The sequence below is a fragment of the Citrus sinensis genome, chromosome 5 (assembly GCF_022201045.2).
Source record: "Citrus sinensis cultivar Valencia sweet orange chromosome 5, DVS_A1.0, whole genome shotgun sequence".
Classification (NCBI taxonomy): Eukaryota; Viridiplantae; Streptophyta; class Magnoliopsida; order Sapindales; family Rutaceae; genus Citrus; species Citrus sinensis.
Genome location: NC_068560.1, coordinates 25,981,255 through 26,003,562, shown reverse-complemented (window position 1 = coordinate 26,003,562; position 22,308 = coordinate 25,981,255). Strand labels below are relative to the sequence as shown.

Below are 22,308 nucleotides of genomic sequence, written 5' to 3'. Positions count from 1 at the left end.
AAAATGACAATATGTATTATCATGGAACTTCTTATAACTAATATATATATTTTTTAAAGTATCAAGTTATTGGACTATTATTGCTTGCCTTTTATCTTGTGTTTTTGGTGGAATGAGATGCTATAAAGCTGCTGATTCTGCATTAAAGCATATAAATTATGAAGATACTAATTCCAAATGTTTCATTATCATCACCTATTCTCCTATCGTTTTACTCCACTTTGAGTAAATTGTTGTCTCGCTACCCGTGCTTATAGATGCTTCTCATCCAAATTAGTCGCTTCCACTCACTAACTTTATTCCCCGAAAGCTTTTCTTTACATTTCATTGCAATCGCTTTTCAATTCGTCTTCGCAGAGACAAACTCCGCTCTTGTTCTATCTCTAGAATTATCGCTCCTTTCCCTCATCCTGCGTTAAAACCAGTTGATCAATATTACTCAGACAACTTCTTATTTCCATCTTCCCAGCCGATTAAATCCACTCTTTGCATTTGTACTTGCTTTTGTTTTTTCAGCCTTTGATCTTCTAAACACTCTGCTTTTGTTTTTCAGTTCTTTTGTTTTCTTCCCCAGTTGCCCGTTTGTCCATTTGTCCGTTTTTATTAGTTTTGCTTTCCCTGTTCTTTCCCCGGTAAAAAAAATTTAAAAAAAGAGACATTATGGAATTTTTTCTCTCCATTGGGGAAAAAGTTGCAGAGTACTTGGTTGCTCCCATTGTTCATCCATTTACTTACTGCTGCAGCTACAAGGCCAACTTCGAGAAGCTGAATAATGAAGTTGACCAGCTAAAATTTGCTAGAGAGAGTGTGCAGCACAAGGTCAATGATTCCAGAATTAAAGGTGACAGAATTCAACGGCACGTTGAGGAGTGGCTGAATAGCGTGAGCAAGGTCATCAATGAAGTCGGAGAACACATTGAAGACAAAGATAAGTCAAACAACCGGTGTTTCAAGGGGTTGTGCCCTAATTTGAAGGCTCGGTACCAGCTTAGCAAGAAAGCAGAAAGAGAGGCGAATGCTATTGTTGGACTCCGTGAAAAAGGGAGCTTCGACAGTGTTTCTTTACGTGCAATTCCAGAGGAGACATGGCTTAAGACTACCCAGGGTTTCATGCACTTTGAATCGAGAAAGTCCACCTTGAAGGAGATACTAGACGCGCTCAGCAACCGTAACTTCAACATGATTGGGGTGTACGGGATGGGTGGCATTGGAAAGACAACGCTGGTGAAGGAAGTTGGCAGGCAGGCCAAGGAAAATAATCTCTTTGAGAAGGTCATTTCTTCATGTGTTTCCCAAACACCGCAAATAAAAGAAATACATGGAGAAATCACAGAGAAGATAGGCTTGGAATTGGCTGAACAGAGTCATGAAACTGTAAGAGCAGGGAGGCTGCTTGAACGATTGAATAAAGAGTCGAAGATCCTGATAATTTTGGATGATATTTGGGGGAGTCTTGATTTGGAGGCCATTGGAATTCCATTGGCAGATGATAACGGCGGATGTAAAGTTCTGCTGACAGCAAGAAGTCCAGATGTGTTGTCTTGTAAGATGGGTTGTCAACAAAATTTTTTTGTTGATGTTCTGAATGAAAAAGAATCTTGGAGTCTTTTCAAAAAGATGACAGGTGATTGCACAGAAAATGGTGAACTGTAATCTGTAGCGACAGAGGTAGCCAAGGAATGTGCTGGTTTGCCCATTGCCATTGTACCCGTAGCGAAGGCATTGAAAAATAAGCGTCTGTATGAATGGAGGAATGCTTTACGACAATTAAAAGGGCCTTTTTTGAGAAGATTCTCTGAGACAGAAGCGGAGGCCGCCTATTCAACTATCGAGTTGAGTTATTATCAGCTAGAAGGTGAGGAACTCAGGAAAACGTTTTTGCTAATAGGGTACACGTTCATCTGTTCCGTTAACGACGTGCTTTATTATGGCATGGGCTTGGGTCTGTTTCAAAACATCAACACGTTGGAAGAGGCACGGGATAGAGCACATACATTGGTTGATAAACTCAAGAACTCTTGTTTGTTGCTTGATGGTTGTTCAAGTGAAAGGTTTTCAATGCATGATGTTGTTCGTGATGTAGCCATATATATTGCATCAAGAGACCAACATGTGTTTGCGGTGGAAAATGAGGTTGTTCCGCTGACCAGCTGGCCAGACAAGGATACACTGGAGGTTTGCACCGCAATCTCCTTAAAGAATAGTAATATTAGTGAGCTTCCTAAAGGGTTCGAGTGTCCGCAGCTTAAATACTTTCATATTCGCAATGATCCTTCTTTGAGAATTCCAGATAACATTTTTACCGGGATGACAGAACTTAGAGTTTTAGATTTCTCTAAGATGCATTTGTCGGCATTGCCTTCATCGCTTGGTCTCTTACAAAACCTTCAAACATTGTCTCTGGATTATTGTGAACTAGGAGACATGGCTATTATTGGAGACCTAAAGAAATTAGTTATCCTTACACTTCGAGGTTCTGATATGGAGGAACTGGTTGGAGAGATAGGCCAGCTGACTCAATTGAGGTTGTTGAATTTGCGCCGATGTTACCGACTGCGAGTTATTCCCCCAAATGTCTTATGGAGCTTATCCCGATTAGAAGAACTATATGTTGGTGAGAGTTCCATTGAGTGGGGGAAGGTTGAAGGAGACGACGGTGAAAGAAGAAATGCCGGCCTTCATGAGTTGAATAATTTATCTAAATTGACCTCTTTAGAAATACTAATCCAAGATGAAAAGACTACCAACAGACTTGTCGTTCTTCAAAATGCTGCAAAGGTACAGAATATTGATAGGAGATCAGCGGTGGTCGGGTGGCCCATCTTATGGGACTTGTAGAATATTCCGACTGATGCTCGCCAGTGGTGCCAACATTTGCTTGAACGGGGGGCATATCATGCAATTGAAGGGTATTGAAGACCTACGTTTAGGCGGATCGCTGGACATGAAGAGTGTTATTTATGGATCAGACGGAGAAGGTTTTCCACAGCTGAAGCATCTCGAGGTCGTAGAAAATAGCAACCTTTTATGTGTTGTCGACACAGTGGATAGAGTAACAGCTCCGACGACTGCATTCCCCCTCTTGGAGTCATTATTTCTGCAAGATTTGAGTAACCTTGAGAAAATATGTCGTGGTCCACTCTCGGCAGTCTTTTTGCAAATTAAAGAGCATAAGTGTGGGAAGGTGCGATAAATTGAAAAATGTATTTCCATTGGTGATTGACAGAGGCCTTCAACAACTTCAGTCCATTGAAGTGACTGGATGCCAGAATTTGGAAGTGATTTTTGCTGCCGAGACAAGAGATGAATCCAGCAATAGTAACACGCAAGTGATTGAACTCTCTCAATTAAGGACACTCGAACTTCGTTCTCTTCCGCAGCTTACAAGCTTCTGCACGGGAGATCTGCATTTTGAATTTCCATCACTGGAACAATTAACAATAAGGGGATGTCCCCATGTGAAATTTAAAAGCACTATTCATGCGTCCACCAAAAAGGTACGTGCAAGACTTTTGTAATTATAGTTCAATTCTTACGTGCTTAAAAGTAATTATAGTTTCGGAGTTTAGAGTTTTATTGTCACCATCGTCCTCATCACTTCGTCTTTTAGTAACAAAAACGTTAGTTGTATAAATCAGTCTATTAATTTACACTTCATAATATCCTCATAAACATAAATCAGTTTAACAAAATGTTAGCAAACAAACTTTTTTTTTTTTTAATTCTAGTTGAATTGTTTTCTCTTAATTATCTGAGTTTTTCGTCTTCCTCTACTTTTTATTTTATGTCTATATGTTTACTTAATACACGAAAGAGAGAGTGCATTTGATTACCCAAACAAAGAAAATTCTAATAAGATCTAGAGTTTTTCAAGCCACAGTTAATTCCCAGATAATTTTTAGGAGCTATTTTAGATTAGTATGCCTTAACAATTAATATTGTTACATACAAAATGATTATCAATTTTGATGTTGAAGAAGAAATTGGTCATCTCGTGTTAACATAAATAATATTCATAAAAATATATAGAGAGAGATGAACAAAACTCAAATGAAGAAATCTCATCCTATTAAATTTTATGCCAATAAAATCCTTTCTTGTACACTAGTGAATATATTCCATTGGGTTGGATGAATATTAATGAAATACCAGCTTCTTACTATATTATTAAACTTTTTAAATTCAAGTTATTTGTTCATTTTTGCTTTTGAGGAAAAAAAGTTAAAAGATCCATTTTTTTTAAAAAAAGAAATTTTTAAGATTTTCAATTCAAACCAAATAAACGGATTGATTGGAAGTTTAAATGCAATTTTAGATTGCACGCAAATCTATTATAATTTAAAAATCTGTCTACGGACAAGCGTTAGGGAGAGAGAATGAAAGAAAATACACATTACCGTATTCAAAAATGATAAATATTCATCATTGGAATGCTTTGTATTTACTCTAACATTCATCTTGCTTTTTTTGTGATTGTGATCACCCAGATGTTCCCCAATTTGGAATATTTGATTGTTGACGAAAAGCACATACGCCTATTTCCAGAATACTTGCTTTGCAAACTTAAATGTCTCGATGTCTGGCTTGATGAGTCAACTCCTATTTTGTCACTTGACGATTTCCTCCTGCAATTTCACACCGTCAAAATTCTTGTCCTTCTAGGAGGAGACGAATATATTTGGGATGATTCATTCGAAGAGGTTGAAAACGGGATGACGGCAATGATAAAAGGAATAGATGAGTGTCGTGATCTGAAGCAGATTTCGAAACAAGAGTCCTCCAACACGAGCAATTTGGAAATATTGGTGATATCTGATGGCGGAGTTCTGCGAACCGGTGTGTCCCGCAAGAGCCTGGTATCCTGGGGAGCAGGAGCATAAATACCCTGCTCATCCACAAGCACGTCAGCCGCGAGTCCAATCTCCTGTAAGAAGCATAAATCCATTCCTGCTGTATTCTTGCTAAGGGTTTATTCGAGGAGACCCGGTCAACGACAGTTGGCGAGGCACGCTCTCCAGCCCGAGAATCTAGGCATGAAGGCCACGCAACCACCCACGACTACGGAAATGGGGAATCCACATCCGAAGGTGGGGAGAATAACGGGCGTAAACTGCGGAAGGTCGGGACTTAGAGGAAGCCTATAAAAAGGTAGCCAACAAAGGTAAAAGGGTTAGACTTTTTGCTATTTGAACTAAGAAAAGAGAGAAAACAACCTAACAGCCATAAGATTTGTGGCAAGCGTTCCCCGAACCTTCATATCTGACTTGAGCGTCGGAGGGTTTGCGCCGGGAAAACAATCGGCGTACTCTGACCTGTCTGTGTGCGCAGGAACCTCTGGAGAAGAAGCTTTACGAGGAGAGATCCTGGTCGTGGTGAAGTTGATCGAGCAGAGACCCTGGTCGTAGAACGAGGAGAACCATAATCTCGCATCAACATTTTGGCGCAGTCTGTGGGGACCTGAGCAAAAAGCTTCTGTTGATAGCAAGAAGTGAGGCGAAGTAACTGAAAAGCAATGGAGGCAGGAGGAAGTAGTGCACAAGGGGGTGATATGAGGCTTAACGATTCCGTGACACTGAGGGAGATAGCCAGTGAAGCACGGGAAAAAGCCATGTTCAACCGGATGGAACGGATGGAAAAGCAGATGGAGTCCTTGACAACCATTCTGCATGAGCTGCGGAGCGAACGAAGGGTAACCCAGGAAGAAAGGGTGAGAGGAGGTGGAGTGGCACCAGATCCCGGTAGTACGAGGAGAAGTCAAACCACCGGGAGACTTGGTGGTGAGAGAGGTAACATACCCCTGCGGGGAGAATTCCATAGAGAGGAAGAGCAGTCCCCGGCAAGGCAGATTTTTGACGAGGACGACGGGGTGGCGAATGCAGAGGAAACAGTGCTGTCCAACCACTATCTGGCTCTGAAGTACCGGGTAAATGGGATAGTTGGAGTGGTACGAGGAGACTAGAGGATCGCAAGAAGCTGCTACTCCTCGGCAGCAAGGGAAGCAATGAAGATAACATCCCTCGATACCTGAGTAGAAAACAAGAAGGGTCATATAGAGTCAAGCAGATGGTAGGACCCGAAGCTTACAAGCTGGTTCGCACGGACGGCCACGAGGTGAAACGCCCATGGAACGCAGCACACCTCCGAAAATACTTCCAGTAAGACTTGTTCACATTTTAAAGCAATTTCTGCTCGTGCTCTTTATCTTTTATTTTTATATTTTATGAAAAAACAATTCCATGTAAGTTGAATCCTGCATTTGATAGAATGTCAAGGAAATTCAGTCACTGGGAATCGAAAAAATTACCTAAGGCATGCAAAGGCTCGCCAAGTCTCAAAGTCTGTTTATGGCGAGACAGAAGCCAAGCATGCCAGGATCTGCTCAGCCACGTGAAGGCGAGCAGAATCCCCAAGCATCGAAGAAGTCACTAAGCCACGAGAAGGCTAGCAGAATCCCAAGCTTTGAAGAAATCATCTAAGGCATGCAAAGGCTCGTCAAGTCTCAAAGCCTGTTTATGGCGAGACAGAAGCCAAGAATGCCAGGATCTGCTCGGCCACGAGAAGGCTAGCAGAATCCCCAGCTGTGAAGAAATTACCTAAGGCATGCAAAGGCTCGCCAAGTCTCAAATCCTGTTTTATGGCGAGACAGAAGCCAAGCATGCCAGGATCTGCTCGGCCACAAGAAGGCAAGCAGAATCCCAAGCTTTGAAGAAATTACCGAAGGCATGCAAAGGCTCACCAAGTCTCAAAGCCTGTGTTATGGCGAGACAGAAGCCAAGCGTGCCAGGATCTGCTCGACCACGCGAAGGCGAGCAGACTCCAAAGCATTCGAGATATCCTTCAAGGCATGCAAAGGCTCACCAAGTCTCAAAGCTTGTGTTATGGCGAGACAGAAGCCAAGCGTGCCAGGATCTGCTCGACCACGCGAAGGCGAGCAGACTCCAAAGCATTCGAGATATCCTCCAAGGCATGCAAAGGCTCACCAAGTCTCAAAGCCTGTGTTATGGCGAGACAGAAGCCAAGCGTGCCAGGATCTGCTCGACCACGCGAAGGCGAGCAGACTCCAAAGCATTCTAGATATCCTCCAAGGCATGCAAAGGCTCACCGAGTCTCAAAGCCTGTGTTATGGCGAGACAGAAGCCAAGCGTGCCAGGATCTGCTCGACCACGCGAAGGCCAGCAGACTCGAAAGCATTCGAGATAAATTTCTAAGGCATGCAAAGGCTCACCAAGTCTCAAAGCCTGATTTATGGCGAGACAGAAGCCACGCGTGCCAGGATCTGCTTGACCCGGCGAAGGTGAGCAGAATCCCCAAGCATCGGAATATTTTGTAGGGCATGCGAAGGCTCGCTAAGTCTTAAAGCCTGTTTATGGCGAAACCAGAAGCCAAGCGTGCCAGGGTTTGCTCGACTGCGAGAAAGCGAGCAGAATCCCAAGCACTGAAGACTTTTCTAAGGCATGTGGCAAAACCATATGCCAAGACAGAACCTGCTCGACCAGACGCAGACGAGCAGATTCTCGAAAGGAAAAATCACTCATGATTACAACGCAGGAAAGTGAATAAAAAACATATGTATTAATTTGTTAGTAATTAACAAAGCAGATAATTTCCAAACGTTGTTCATTACAATACAAGAAATAGACTAAGAGGACGGTGGGTCCGTAAGCCGAGCAGCCTCAGTCGGTTGGTCCACCTCAGGCGCTGGGGGAGTATCACCAGTCGCGTCCGGGGGGTGCTCGCCTCACCCACATCAACATGAGTGGCACGAGGAAGGGAGTTTTTCTCAATTATGATAGGCTCCAACCCTTCGGCATCTTCCTTTGCAACCTCCTCGTCCATATGTTGGGCGACACCAGCTGCAAGGTCGTCCATATGTTGGGCGACACCAGCTGCAAGGTCGTCCATCTTCAGGTCAGGGTGCTGCTTCCTGAGGATGGCCATGATGCAACGATAAGAATGCCGAAGCCCCTGGTCGTACTGGTTGTCAGCCTTCTTCTCCAAACTCTCAACCTGAGCTCGCTGGGAATCGCGGAGAGATTCGAGCTGAGCCTCGTACGCAGCTTTCTGCCTTTGAAGATCCTCCTTGACCTTGGTCAGCTCTTCCTCGAGGGTAATGGTTTTTGCTTGAGCAAGAGATTCTTGCTCTATCAGCTTGAGGTTCTCAACATTCAGCTCCACTGCTTTCCTCTCGGCAACGTCAGCTCTGATCGTCGCCGATTGAATGTCTTCCTTCATTTTCCGGTCGTAGCGGCCAACCTTAGCCTTGTAATAGGTGGTCATGCAGCTGAGGTGGAAAGCACTATACTGCATGGCTCCCACCAGCTCACCCAAGGTACAACCGTCAAAGTCCTCCATGTCCTTCTTGCTCACGAGTTTAGACAACTCATTGAGATAGGGGACCAAGTGTTCTGCTCGGCTGTTAGGTAAGCGAGACCGAAGTGCGACAGGTGGAGAAGAGGAAGCAGGATCAGTGGCTGCTCCACTAGATTCCCCGACTTTAGCAGGAGTAGGAGGAAGAGCCTGCAAGGGAGGAACCTGCTGCACGATGTTCTTTCGCTTCGTAGCAGGAGCATCTTTGTTCTGGTCCCGCTTGGTTGTTGGAGGCCGAGAACGTTTCCTGGTCAGAGCTCCAATCACTGCGTCCTCCATCTTATGGCCAGGGGGCACCAAACGAGACTCGAGCAAGTTGTAGGTGGTTAACAGCTCTCGACTCGGGCAGGAATTAACCAATACGGCCTCGACCCTTTTGAGTTGGTCAGGTTTGAGCGGGAAGTGGACACCCCAAGAACCTGCAACACAAACAAACGTTTGATTAGAGACAAACCAGTAAAGTGCCAACAACAAGGGAGACAAGACATCTAATACGAGCAGGCAACCTGGGACCACGAAACGGGGTGGGACGTGGAAGTCCTTCCCATCAACTTGCGCAACTTGACCCCAGGGACCCCCTGCGAAAAAGAACTTCCTCTTCCAATTCCCACCACCACCAGTAGGAAGATCGGTTATGGGTTTCCTGTTCTTGGCACTTGATTGGAAGTAGTACCAGCCGGCGTCTTTGGGGCTGCTTTTCAGCTGGTACAGGTGCTTCACCTCGTCGACCGTGGGCTCGCTTTGGCAACATTTGTCCCACAGTATGAACAGACCAGAGAGCACTCTCCACCCGTTGGGGTTCAGCTGACCAGGAGTAAGATTTAGCCCGTTAAGAATCCGGGCAAAGTAGGGTTGCAAGGGACACCTCAGCCCGTGCCTAAAATTCTCCAAAAACAGGGTAACATATCCCCTAGGAGGCCTGCTAGGACTATCTCTTTTTCCTGGGATCCTAAGGAGTACCTCACCAGGAATATGATACCTGAGCCGGAGGTCATCCAGCTCGTTGAATGTGGTCGCGCAAGTCATGTAATCAATAGCATAATTCCGCGACAAGGCTCTACCTCCTACTGTACTACGCCCTTCTGGTCGCGGTGTTCCCGGTGAAGATCCCTCACCAGAGTCGTCTCCTTGATCCTCACTTAGGGTGTCTTCCGAGCCAGAAGGTCCCTCCTCACCGCTACTTCCGCTCGTGGAGGTTGTTTGGGGGGACATCCTCCTAGCACTAGTCCCGACACTAGACCTAGTGGGTTCTAAGGGGACCCCGGGGTCAAAAGCAGAATCAGCGAGCAGACTAGGCAAGAAACCTAGTTCGTCGTCACCAATCTCAATGACTTTCTCCTTACCCTTCGACATTCCCTAAGTAATAACCAAAACACCACCACCAACTACTACCCCAAGCAAAGCAAAGAAAAAAGAAGTTATCTACAAACTATCCGAGACCGAGGAGAAAGAAGTAATACCTGAAGTACTGTTTCAGTCGGAGAAAGGCAAGGATGGGGGGCTTTTATGCCGAAACTTCTTCGCCGGAGAGACAAGGACAGAGACGGTGGAAATGGCTAATTTCCCTTCGAGAGGTTTTGGGTTATCTTATTCGAAGAAAAACTCTTGGATAGCCAGCATCTAACAGCATCAAATCTCGAGGGTCTCGTAACCGTCGGTTTGAAATTCAAATGGAGGGGTGGATCTCTGCCACATCAGCTCATCCGCAATTAAATGCGACACGACTCTTGGCAGCCTTTTCCAATCCCACGCGAGCAAGTACTGTCGAGTTTCTACTGCTGGTCCACTACATTACCCAACACCAGAAACTGGGGGACCGGTGTTTGGGAGAAATACATCGACGAGACCAGGCATGATGAGCAGATATCTGATGGCGGAGTTCTGCGAACCGGTGTGTCCCGTAAGAGCCTGGTATCCTGGGGAGCAGGAGCAGAAATACCCTGCTCATCCACGAGCACGTCAGCCGCGAGTCCAATCTCCTGTAAGAAGCATAAATCCATTCCTGCTGTATTCTTGCTAAGGGTTTATTCGAGGAGACCCGGTCAACAACAGTTGGCGAGGCACGCTCTCCAGCCCGAGAATCTAGGCACGAAGGCCACGCAACCACCCACGACTACGGAAATGGGGAATCCACATCCGAAGGTGGGGAGAATAACGGGCGTAAACTGCGGAAGGTCGGGACTCAGAGGAAGCCTATAAAAAGGTAGCCAACAAAGGTAAAAGGGTTAGACTTTTTGCTATTTGAACTAAGAAAAGAGAGAAAACAACCTAACAGCCATAAGATTTGTGGCAAGCGTTCCCCGAACCTTCATATCTGACTTGAGCGTCGGAGGGTTTGCGCCGGGAAAACAACCGGCGTACTCTGACCTGTCTGTGTGCGCAGGAACCTCTGGAGAAGAAGTTTTACGAGGAGAGATCCTGGTCGTGGTGAAGTTGATCGAGCAGAGACCCTGGTCGTAGAACGAGGAGAACCAGAATCTCGCATCAACACGATTATATTTGGGATGATTCATTCGAAGAGGTTGAAAACGGGATGACGGCAATGATAAAAGGAATAGATGAGTGTCGTGATCTGAAGCAGATTTCGAAACAAGAGTCCTCCAACACGAGCAATTTGGAAATATTGGTGATATTGCATTGTGCCACCCTCGACATCGTTTCAGACTCTAACGTGTTTGATGGTATGTCGTTGCGATGGAATGATAAACGTATTAACATCCTCGATAGCAAAGAGTCTGGTGCGACTGAGACGAATCAAGATAGGTGAATGCAAGATGATAACAGAAATAGTGGCAAACGACGATGACGAGGGAGAGAATTATGCAGCAAAAGATGAAGTTGTTTTCAGCGAATTGAAAGAACTGCTGCTCTTGGATTTAGAAAGTCTGACAAGTTTCTTCTCTGGCAATAATTGCAACTTCAAATTCCCATCTCTGGAAAGATTAGTAGTGGAAGATTGCCCCAATATGAAGGTTTTTTCAGGAGGAGAATTAAGCACACCCAAGTTACGCAAAGTAGAACTTAAAGAGTTTGGTGATGAAGGATGTCAGACTTTGGATCACGACCTTAATACAACCATTCAATACCTATATCTTAAAAACAAGGTACGTATTCATTCACCGTGAGATGTTGATTTTTTCTGAAAGTTACTGATTCAATAACAGATATATATAAAGTACACATCAAATTTTTGATAGATTCATTTTAAATCTAATTAGGCAGAGAAAGAAAAAGAGAATGAGACGTTCAGCGAGGAGAACCAAAAGGAGGAAGATACGAAAGATAGTGGCAAGGTAAAATCTATACAATTTGGGATGTTTTGATTTGATTTTTATGCTGACTAAATATGTTTTATTTATGTTGAAATTTTCGTTAAATCATATTGGTACGTCTTTTTAAAACATAACTACTCTCCTGTATTGTTATGTTGAGGATTAGTTGTTAGACCCGACATAGCGAAAAGGAAATAACAAATAAAATTAATTGTTTGCAAAGAGAATTGAAGGATTTTTGTGTTCTTTAGCATTAACTGGTTAAAATAGAGGCTAATTTGTGCAATTTAATTATGTGAAAACTGCACCTTCAATGTGTTTTTCTCTTTATTTACAGAGAGTCCAAATTTATGAAGATGGTCTAGGCCAACCTTCTGCCGGCATCTTGAATAAGGCCTCGAGTTCTTTCCATATACGTATTAAGAGTTGGATGGTGTTCACTTGAGGATCTTCTGTTTCTGCGTTCATTTCATTATCTTGCTTTTAACTTTGTTTGAGTACTCAAAAATCCAATTTGAAGCTAGTTTTATTTCTTATGGATGGTGTCCAAGAGCTGCCATATTCAATTTGTAGGCATCTTCAAGTCTCTTTAAGCCCTAAATTAATTAAAGAGATGTGTGCATCATATTTCTGTTCGTGCACCTATTGGCGTATGCATTGGATTTTGGTGTATTTTTTCTAGTTTATGACGAAACTGAAACCATCTCATTGTGATACTCAATCTCTGTTCATACGCGATTTCTGCTGTATTTGTACTTCATAATATTCTTCTTGTGAACGGTTTCGGTATTTTCAAAACATATGAATGTTTTCCCAAGCATATGTATGTTTGGGCTCTGAACATTGAGTGGCTCCATATCTCTTCTAATAAATGCTCAAATTTCGACAAAAAGGTGCCGTATTGTAGTCAAATTGGAACAAATTGTACATATCTCGAGTCACTACTCGACTAGTAGAACTCTCTAATCGATGGCCATTATCATTTATCAGCATCAAGAATCTTCCATTTAAGATAGGACCACTTAAATGAGTGGTGCTATCGTGGACCTCAAGTATTTATTCATGAAAAAATCTCTCTCCAATAAGAAAAATATCGTGGACCTCAAGTATTTATTCATGAAAAAGCCGACATGAAAGCTATTATTCCATCTCAATCAAATTTTATAGTTTAGGCTTCTTAATTAATTAGCATTTTTAACTATCATCACTTATGATGACAACGTGTCTCAACCTAGAAGTTCAACTAAAGATTTCATGTTAACCAGATTGCATAAACAGTTAAGAAGCTTGAAGATCATATCCTATTGTGATATTTATTAGGGGCCATCAGGAGCAGAAACAGTTGTGGATATGACATATACACCCAAAAGCACTTGTTGGCATCTTTTAAAAAAAAATGAAAAAAATTAGGTCAATATAAAAGATCATAGTTAAAGCTTGCAATGTTTTATGGAGACCTTTTTCACTTGGTAGGAGCTTCAAACTAGGAGAAGCCATCACTTTTGGGAACAATAATGTAATAACCTATTTAAGGGCAGATCTAAAAAATTTGGCTTACAGGGGACAACGTAACAATAAAAAAAATATTATGAAAATTAATATTAACTATGTATTTATTGAGGGCAATTATGTAATTTCAGGAAAATATAAAAAATTTGCATAGAAAATTATGGAAAAATAAAAGTTTACCCAGGTCAATTTGCTCATTGTAAGCACCATGTGGTTCCTTCCTGAACTTAGGTGAAGATTGAAGATTGTCCGCTAATCTAAAGATTTTTTAAATATTATATTGGCGTTCTTCTTAGCAAGAATTATTGCAGTAGGATAATGGCTAGGAGGATTTGAAAGGCATTATGGCATTAAGATTTCCAAGGTTTAGCCAAGGCTTAGCTCAGGACCCCACTACTCGTCGTATTTGGTTTGGTATTGCTACCATACATGACTTCGAGAGTCATGATGATATTACTGAGGAACATAATTTGAAATTTTGAAGTGTAGGAACGTTTGGGAAAATAGATAAACCGTGCAATTTAAGTGTCTTTAGTTTTAACCCTTTAAAACTCTACTGTTTTAAAATTTTTCTAGACTTTTCCCACACTTTAAGATCCCAGATGAGAAAACTACTAATATATAGAAATATATATATTAGTATTTTTTTGGTTCGAGATCTTAAAGTGTAGGAAAGTCCGGAGAAACTTTAAAGCCCCAAGATTTTAAAGGCTTATAACTTGAAGCGCTTAAACTACACTATTTATGCATTTTTCCGAGCGTTCCCGCGCTTTAAAATTCTGGATTGAAAAATTTCAATATATATATATTAATGCATCAACTTAATTTGTAATTCTTTAAGCGATTAAAATAAGATATAAAAATTGAGATCCTCTCTTCAATAGAGTTTACATTTAATATAAACTCGTTTTAATTGTACTTTTACTTCACACTGTCGCTTCAGCTTTGGCAGCGTAAAAATCTGTGTAACTCCTCCATTTAATCATCTTAACTAAAGATGTGTGAACTTACCACTTATGTGTATCCCTTGCATTGTTATTGTGCAACAATTTTCTGGTGAATGTGAGAGATTCTATTCAAGTTTATTTTTGTGATCACGCACACGCGTCAGGCATTGCAGGCGTAAATGCAAATTTCAAACATGCATGCGATGTGGCAATTTATTGTTATTATCAATTAGTCCATTCTTTTCTTTTGAAACTAAATTTCAACTACTTGAGATGTGAAATTCTTTATAGCAGATATTCTTTGTATATGTATGATCGGATCCTGCTGTATCTGTTTTTAATTCAACCATGTTTTTTGGGCTTGATTCATCTGATCAGATTAAGTGGTTTGAAGTCGAACGCTTGGCTCACAAAATGTTGGTCATTGAGAAGGCAAGTGAGTTGGATGTTATCTTGATTCGACCTCCTAAATAATAACATAACTAGCTGAGTCTATTCACATTTTGTCTCACATAATCATAGTTCACTAGCAATGGCACAGCAAAAGTCTTGAGAGAGTCAACTCGTATTGATATGCCTAATTTACAAAGATCAATACCAGTATCAAATTGCGTCAGTAATTTGTCTTTATGTTGGACTGGGTCGACAAAAAGTCCTTCACCTCGTGCTGATAATATATTTAAATTACAAAGATCGAAACCAGATCTTTCATTACATGAATTGGCCTTATAAAATAATCAAATCACTTCTTATTCGTTCTATCATCCGTTCTATCAGCTCTTCGCATTGGTCCTTTTCTTGTTTCCGTTTTCTCGTTTGAAAAAACATTTCACTTCTGTTTGTTTTTTAATCTCACTTTCCTTTGGCCTCCTTCACTTTTAGATTGTTATCTGCTCATTCCACAATTAATGCCAACTTTGATGATATCAAGGCAGAAATCGAGAAGCTGATCAAGGGTGAAACTACGGGCGTTCAGCGCAGAGTTTCTGAGGCGAAGAAAGAAGGGGAAGAGATTGAAGAGAAGGTTGAGAAGTGACTGGTTAGTGCGGAACAAGATCATTACTCAAGTCTCTCACTAATCTCCTAAATGGTTGTTTTTGCTTCCATAGGCTACACTGGTTGGTTCTAATCACAAAATTGAGGATCTTGCTGGAAACATATTGTCCAAGAAATTTCACAATTCAAACTTTACTGCAGCTACTCGAACCGAAATAAGTGTTTTGTTTGGTTTCACTTTGAATTGTGCAATTTTTTGAACAACAGCTTCCAGCAAGATCCTCAATTTGTGATTATAATCGACCACTGTAATCTATAGAAGGAGAAATCATTTAGGAGATCAGTGAAAGATTTGAGTAATGATTATTCTCATCAACACATTCATCAATTTTTCATGCAGGCTCAATTTACAAAATTATTTGCGGGTTGCTACCTAAATTATGCTGACCGAAAAGTTGAAGTTTGTAGGCACACAAAGAGCATTGTTATTTGAACAGCTGCAAGATATTAGAAAGACATGCAGAATATGCGTACTGCTTATGCTATAGTGCCATTGTAGTATTCTAAAATTGATTTATATTTCTAACATACAAATCCAATCTAAGAACACTATTAACGAAAGCTCTTCTTGTCCGTATTAAAAGCCATTAATGTAGGACATTAATTTAGGTTAATTTAGGAATTTTAAGATTCTAAAATTTTATTATTTTAGGATTTTCTATTTTAATTAGAGTTAATTATGGTATTTTATTATTTTAGAACTTTCCATTTTTATTAAAGTCAATTAAGGTATGAGATTTAGTTAAATTAGGGAAATATCTTTTATTTCCGTTATAAATGTGATTTATTTTCCAATTTTTAAGTTAACTTAGGGCAGTATCTTTTATTTCTGTTATAATTGTGATTTAGTTTCTCATTTTTTAAGTTAACTTAGGAAGAGTATATTTTATTTCCATTATAATTGTGATTTAATTTCCCTTTTTAAGCTAACTTAGGGAAATATGTTTCCTTTATTATAAATAGAGAGGTCTTGTAATTATTTTCAGTACTCAGCTTCAATTATTCAATAAAATTCCCCCTTTTATAATTCCCTCTACGATTGTCTATTAAAATCTCTCTTGTAGAGTTATTTGAATTAGAGTGTCATCTAATCTCACTTAAACGCGTTATTAAAAATCTCATGGAGTCGTCTTGGTTCAAAAGATATTTAAAATCACACTTCGATTAGAGCGTAAGCTAATTGCGTTGGCTTGGTCCAGTACTAGAGCAATATCTAGTGTTTTTTACCCAATCAATTTCGCTTTAGTTACGTCGCTCCATCAGCCATGAATTACAAGCCCGGTCAAATAAATTAAAATTGCTTAGGGTAGGACGACTATTTACATTCAAAAAAAAAAAAAAATTGAGCCTATAATACTTTATAGGCTCATCTAGTAAATTTAAAATATTATTTTTATTTTGTATGCTCAACTAATTGTAAAAAAAATCTCACACACAAAGAGGATTCAGGCCAACCTTCTATGCAGCATCTGAGCTGAAGCCAATTTTCTATGTAATTTATGAGGCATTATATTATATGGAGCTTGACTTCCTTCTTTCTATCAAGGTTCAGATGGCCTTGGGGATCGAGAGGGGTCTTCTGTTTCTTTGTTGATTGTTCTACTTTTAGCACTTTTTATTAATATTGTTTTGAATCTGCTTTCAGATTGAGTGTCTAATGATTTGATTAAATTTGTGTTTAGTTTAATGTATTGGATTTATGGGGTATTTCGGTAGTTAATGATGAAACTGGTCATTAAATGAACTTACAATCATTCTAATTATTCAATTTTTTTGTTATGAAAAATCATTGAGTATTGCGGCAGTAAAATTTATTGAAGTAGCACTCGAAATATAAATATCAATAACAACGTACATGAAACCTCTACTACAACAGTGAAAGGAATTGAAGTTTCAGGAGACCTTGGTTTAATCAAATCATGAGAAATAAATACTGTAACACCCCAATTCACCAAGAATCTCAAGAAGAATGAGAATGAGACCACATAAAGTCAATCTTATTACTATTCCCAAAAGAAAATCAAAATTGTCTATAATCGAAACATAGTCCCTAAAACAATAGATATAACAATAATCCTCCCAAATAAAATTCACCTCCAAATAATAACTAAGTGGTAGCAATTTAATTATCAAGAAAATGTCAAAGTTTTCAGCTTATAATCCTCTTCTCTAAATCCAAAAGTCCACATCTCTAAAATCAATCTACAAAATGTTGGAAATGAGGGGTGAACCATCAACTACTCAATAATCAAACTCGTGCATAAGGTTACTGATAATGATAAAGTACATAATAATCATCGTGAAATACCATAAATTGGGAACCAATAGTAATTATATAATCTAATACATAAGTAATTTTTAATCAATTAAGTCACAACGTAATAATCATTTTCAATAATGATAGTTTAAGAAATCATTTATTAATAAAACCTTTCATTCTTTCAATTGCTCATGCCACATAGTATCTATCACCTATAATCCTCGTGACTCAACCAGTCAATACGTCACCTGTAATAGAGGTGACCCAAGTAACAATTCAATTATGATGCGTTTACTTTTTGGATTGGAGTGAGAATCCTGAGGAGTGGGAATCCTTGAATTAGGAGTGTGGAGTAGGAGTGGAAGTATGGTGTTTACTTAGACTAAATGAAAGTATGGATTGTCAATCAGAATCCTAATTATTTGTTTACTTTGCCTTGGATTGAGAGTAAATTGTTTTAAATTACAATTTTATCCTTATGTACAGAATTATAATTTGTAATTAAAAAATTAATAAAAAATATTTAGAAAATAAAATAAATATTTTATTATATTTCTAAATTAATAATAATTACTAATATTCTTAATTATGTAAATCATAATTTTTTATTAATTTAAATTTAAATTATGTGAATAAAAATTATTAATAATAGCAACACAAATGAAATATTATTATTGATAATATAGTACAAAATTAATATTTTTTTAGAATAAAATATTTATTATTATTAATTAAATAAATAATTAATATTTATTAAAATTAATGTTTAATATTATTAATTTAAATATAATATTTATTTATTTTTATTTTATTAAATTTAATAAAATAAATATGATATTATTTATTTTATTAAATATTATTTATTTATTTAATTATAGGGATAAAATGGGAAGAGGGGGGAGTGGATTCCCACTCCCACCTCCCCCCATGGGAGTGGGACCCACGGATTCCCACTCCCACTCCCCCCTTTTTTAAGGTAAGTAAACACTGGAGTGGGAGGAATCCACACTCCACACTCCTACTCCAGAAAGTAAACACTACCTTAGAGTATAGTATTCAACAATATTCATCAATAGGTGCACACAATACAACTAGCTATTTGGTCACATCAATAATAGTAACTATGAATAATGAGCCAAAACCATAGATATTCAATATTTCAATGTCAATCATTCAATAATCAATCAATAAAACACTCTTATAAGACATTTGATTGGCAAAACTTTACAAATATTTCTAAGAAAAATAATTTATGAAAAAGTAATAATTTTAAAGTCATTTTTAAAACAAATTTAAGAAAATACTTTAAATAAGCTTTTAATCACATATAACTTATTATAATGAACTATAACGGTAAAACTACTTGAAAAACCATAAAATACCAATCCATATGATATCTTTTCATACATATTTACATATATATTCATATAATAAACATTATGCACGAATTCACTTTCCTCAACCCGAGGCAACCAACAACAACCCCAAACACACGAGCTTACTCTTAGCCTATAATTATCAAGATAAGATTCTCATCAACATCATATTCAATTTTGACCTTGATAGAAAACCCAAATGTCCTTGAATCAAAATATCTTAACTTCAGCATATCAATTCTCTAAACTACACTCGACCATCTTATAGGAGCTGATTTCTAACAAGATTATAAATATGTCGAAAAAATCATAAATATTACAAAGAGCTACTGTAAACATGTTAGCATTCAATATAAAATTTCATAAAATTAATTAGAGTTCAAAAACATCTTTGAGAACTAATATTCTGCAAAAACATCAAAACTGCCAATGGTGATATAAACAAATGATTGCTGATTCAAAAATTCATAACTTTTGTTACACATGTTCAAAAATAGTAATTCAAGTTTTGACAATAAGAGTGAACAATAAGAAATCAAGATTAAAATTTGTAAGGCATTTAATGACGAAATGTAATCCAAATTGACTTCAATATCAGCTTTCGCAATTCTGGAAAACAGTTTCTAGGATTGTGGCTGCCCAACTCTATGATTTTTAATGCGTTTATTATATGGCTAAAAATTATGAATTTAAAAAATACCCAAACTAGACATACATACATACCACAATAAAAATTCCCAAAATTTTCAAAGTTCGTTTGAATTACAAAATAAATTATAGAGTTGGGAACTGCTAATGGAAATCAGAACTTTCAAACATCCGTGCTCCAATTTTGAAAAATCGTAACAATTAATATATAATATGTTTTTGAAAAATAAACATATGGATAGAAAGATAAAGATGTCTAATTTAATAAACTATAAAGTTTCATGCATGAGACTCATTGAAAACAGCAATCATTCATTCAATCTATATGATTCACAGTTTTTCAGGATAACACACTAGCACAACTTCCACTCAATAACCAAATAAATCTACATAATCATGTTTTTATAAAAGGTTTTAAAAAAGAAAATAATACAAGGAGTTTTTATAAAGCAAAATCTTTCGATACCCTCACCCATTAAGGGTTTATTTCTTATTTAGAAATGTATTTAATAGATTGGTAAAAAAAGTTAAGTGATTTGAAACTAAAAAATTAAAAATTAAAACACCCTTAAATAACTTTAGCCTAAAATACTATATTCTATAAAATACACATTAAAATAATAATAATAAAAAATCTAATTACCGCTGTTACAAATACGGTTACGGAACTGGGTAATTGTTAGTTGTTCCGTTGGGTCAACCCAAAAAAATCATAAAAACCGAATGAAATCATTCATAGAACTAAACACAAATTTAATCAAATCATTAAACGTGTTGCCACTGATATTGCAATCAAAACATTCAATGATTAATGATCTCAAATTTAAGGTTAAAAATTACCTAATTAATTTCAGCAAGTATTATTCTAAATGATTGTGGTTTCTAGGTTCACAAACATGAATTTTTCTTTTTGCTCAAATTTCACCGATGAGTACACCAAAGGCTCTAAAGTTTTTCTTTTGCTATAATAATTACATTGTGTTCACCCATTGATTCTAAAAATATTTTGTTGTATTCTATATAATTAATACATATATGACATATGTGTATTTATTTAAAAAAATAATCTTGTAATTAATAGTTATATTTAATTAATAGACACGTATCATACGTGCATAGGAGTGTTTTGGACGGAATTCTTGATTTGGGTCCTCACGTCACGTGTTTGCATCAGCAAGCGCTTCGAAGAATGGCCTCTAAAGGTCTGTCCAAGTATGATGACATGTCAGCATCCTTTTACAAATGGAAGCAGCTACAGGGCAAGTATGGCAGTGATAGCGTAGGAGATGTGCATGCACATCACCTGTTTGTTGAAATGCTCGAAAGAAATTGACCCACAATTAAACCTCTTATAACATTGCTTCAAGTCAAACTTTCCCCGGAGACAAGAAACGGAGAATTAACAGGTATGCATTTCTGAAACCATTATTATATTCAAACAGAACGATTTCGTATAAAAGCATATTAATGAATATGAATCTGATCGCCTTAAACTTTAATTAACATTAAACCATGCACGGTGGAATCAGCATTTCTTGATTTTCTTCAATAAGCAGAAATAGTGTGTCCCAATAAATTTATTAAAGATGGGCGAATATGCTCGTGCTTGTGTCTTATATTCTTAAAAATAGAAATCCTGGTCTATAATTCAATAGTATATTATGATTATTGAAATTGAATAAATATAAAATTGTCCTGGATGCATGATCAGTGATCACACTTGTTGTGCTTGATCTCACGACGGCTGCTTTATGTTTGCTTGAGTTGCTTCATATATAGACACCAGGTTAATTTTTATCTCTCAGTGCTCGGTTTTGCACCGATCGAGATATCCAGTATATACTAGTTTATGAAATAATTTTGATTAATGCTGAGTTATAGTGCATTAGCCTCCTAATTAATTAAATGTGAAAGCATTATATTATATACTAGTTGATCTATTTTTTTTAATCTTCCTGTTATATTCCATGACGTAGCTGATTTAAAGACTTGGCCTAGCTTATCCCTCTCTGTTCATTTAATGCTAATATGGTACGTTATTTTGTTGACTTGTATTTTTGCTTGAATATTGACAAAAAATTAAGAAAGCGATCAGTTATCAGCTCTTGTCACGTACTCTGTTGTCCGCTAAAAATATAATCATTTATTACCGCTAGTTTATCAAATAATCATGATTGATGCCGCTAGGAAAGCTTTATTAGTCTTTCTTTTAGTATATCAGTACCAATCTCGCCAGCTTTTGCTTGTCTTTAACATGGTCTTTGTTTATATTTGATGATCCCCCAAAATACACGTCAACGCAACCATTTGTTGAAGCGAATATTTTAACCAAGTTGTTGGATTGTTGCTTTCTATGTTTCGTCTTTCTGGTTGACTTTAACATGATTTAGAGTTTTTGAACGTGGCTACCAATTGCAGATGCCGAGTATATCAACTCTTCGATGAAATTCCCATTTGAATAATTTGAGGACCCACGAGGTCACGCCACTGGTGTTAGACTAGTTGGAAAAGAAAAAAAAAAAAGATAATAAGTACAGCTGTGATGGATTTTCACAGTAACCTCACAAAGTTTTGAGATATATTGATGATCATAAATTTATAATTTTACGCACATTAAATCATCAAAGCTTTGTTTAATTTAACTCTTATCAACTTGGGACGTGAGTTTGATTCAATTGTAGTATTATCACTCACATAATTTATTGACGAGCTCTTTTCCTGTCATCTAATGCCGATGCTTGTACATTCAATTAATTATATACTTCATACTTGATGGAGTAAATATTACATAAGATATTCATTAAGTTATACGTAAATATATTAAACTTTAGTTTATGTACTGCACTAATAGACTTCTAACCTAAATCATCGTT

General features: G+C 38.0%; 1 protein-coding gene across 1 annotated transcript in view; it reads left to right on the top strand.

Annotated features, from left to right (window-relative positions):
• The first annotated feature begins 286 nt into the window (after window positions 1-286).
• LOC107175373 (probable disease resistance protein At4g27220) overlaps window positions 287-22,308 on the top strand; it is a 44,413-nt gene continuing 22,391 nt past the window's right edge. The window contains exon 1 of the mRNA XM_052442896.1: window positions 287-1,272. Within this exon, the coding sequence (XP_052298856.1) occupies window positions 661-1,272 (612 nt within the window). The 5' untranslated portion in view covers window positions 287-660. The remainder of the gene's footprint in view (window positions 1,273-22,308) is intronic.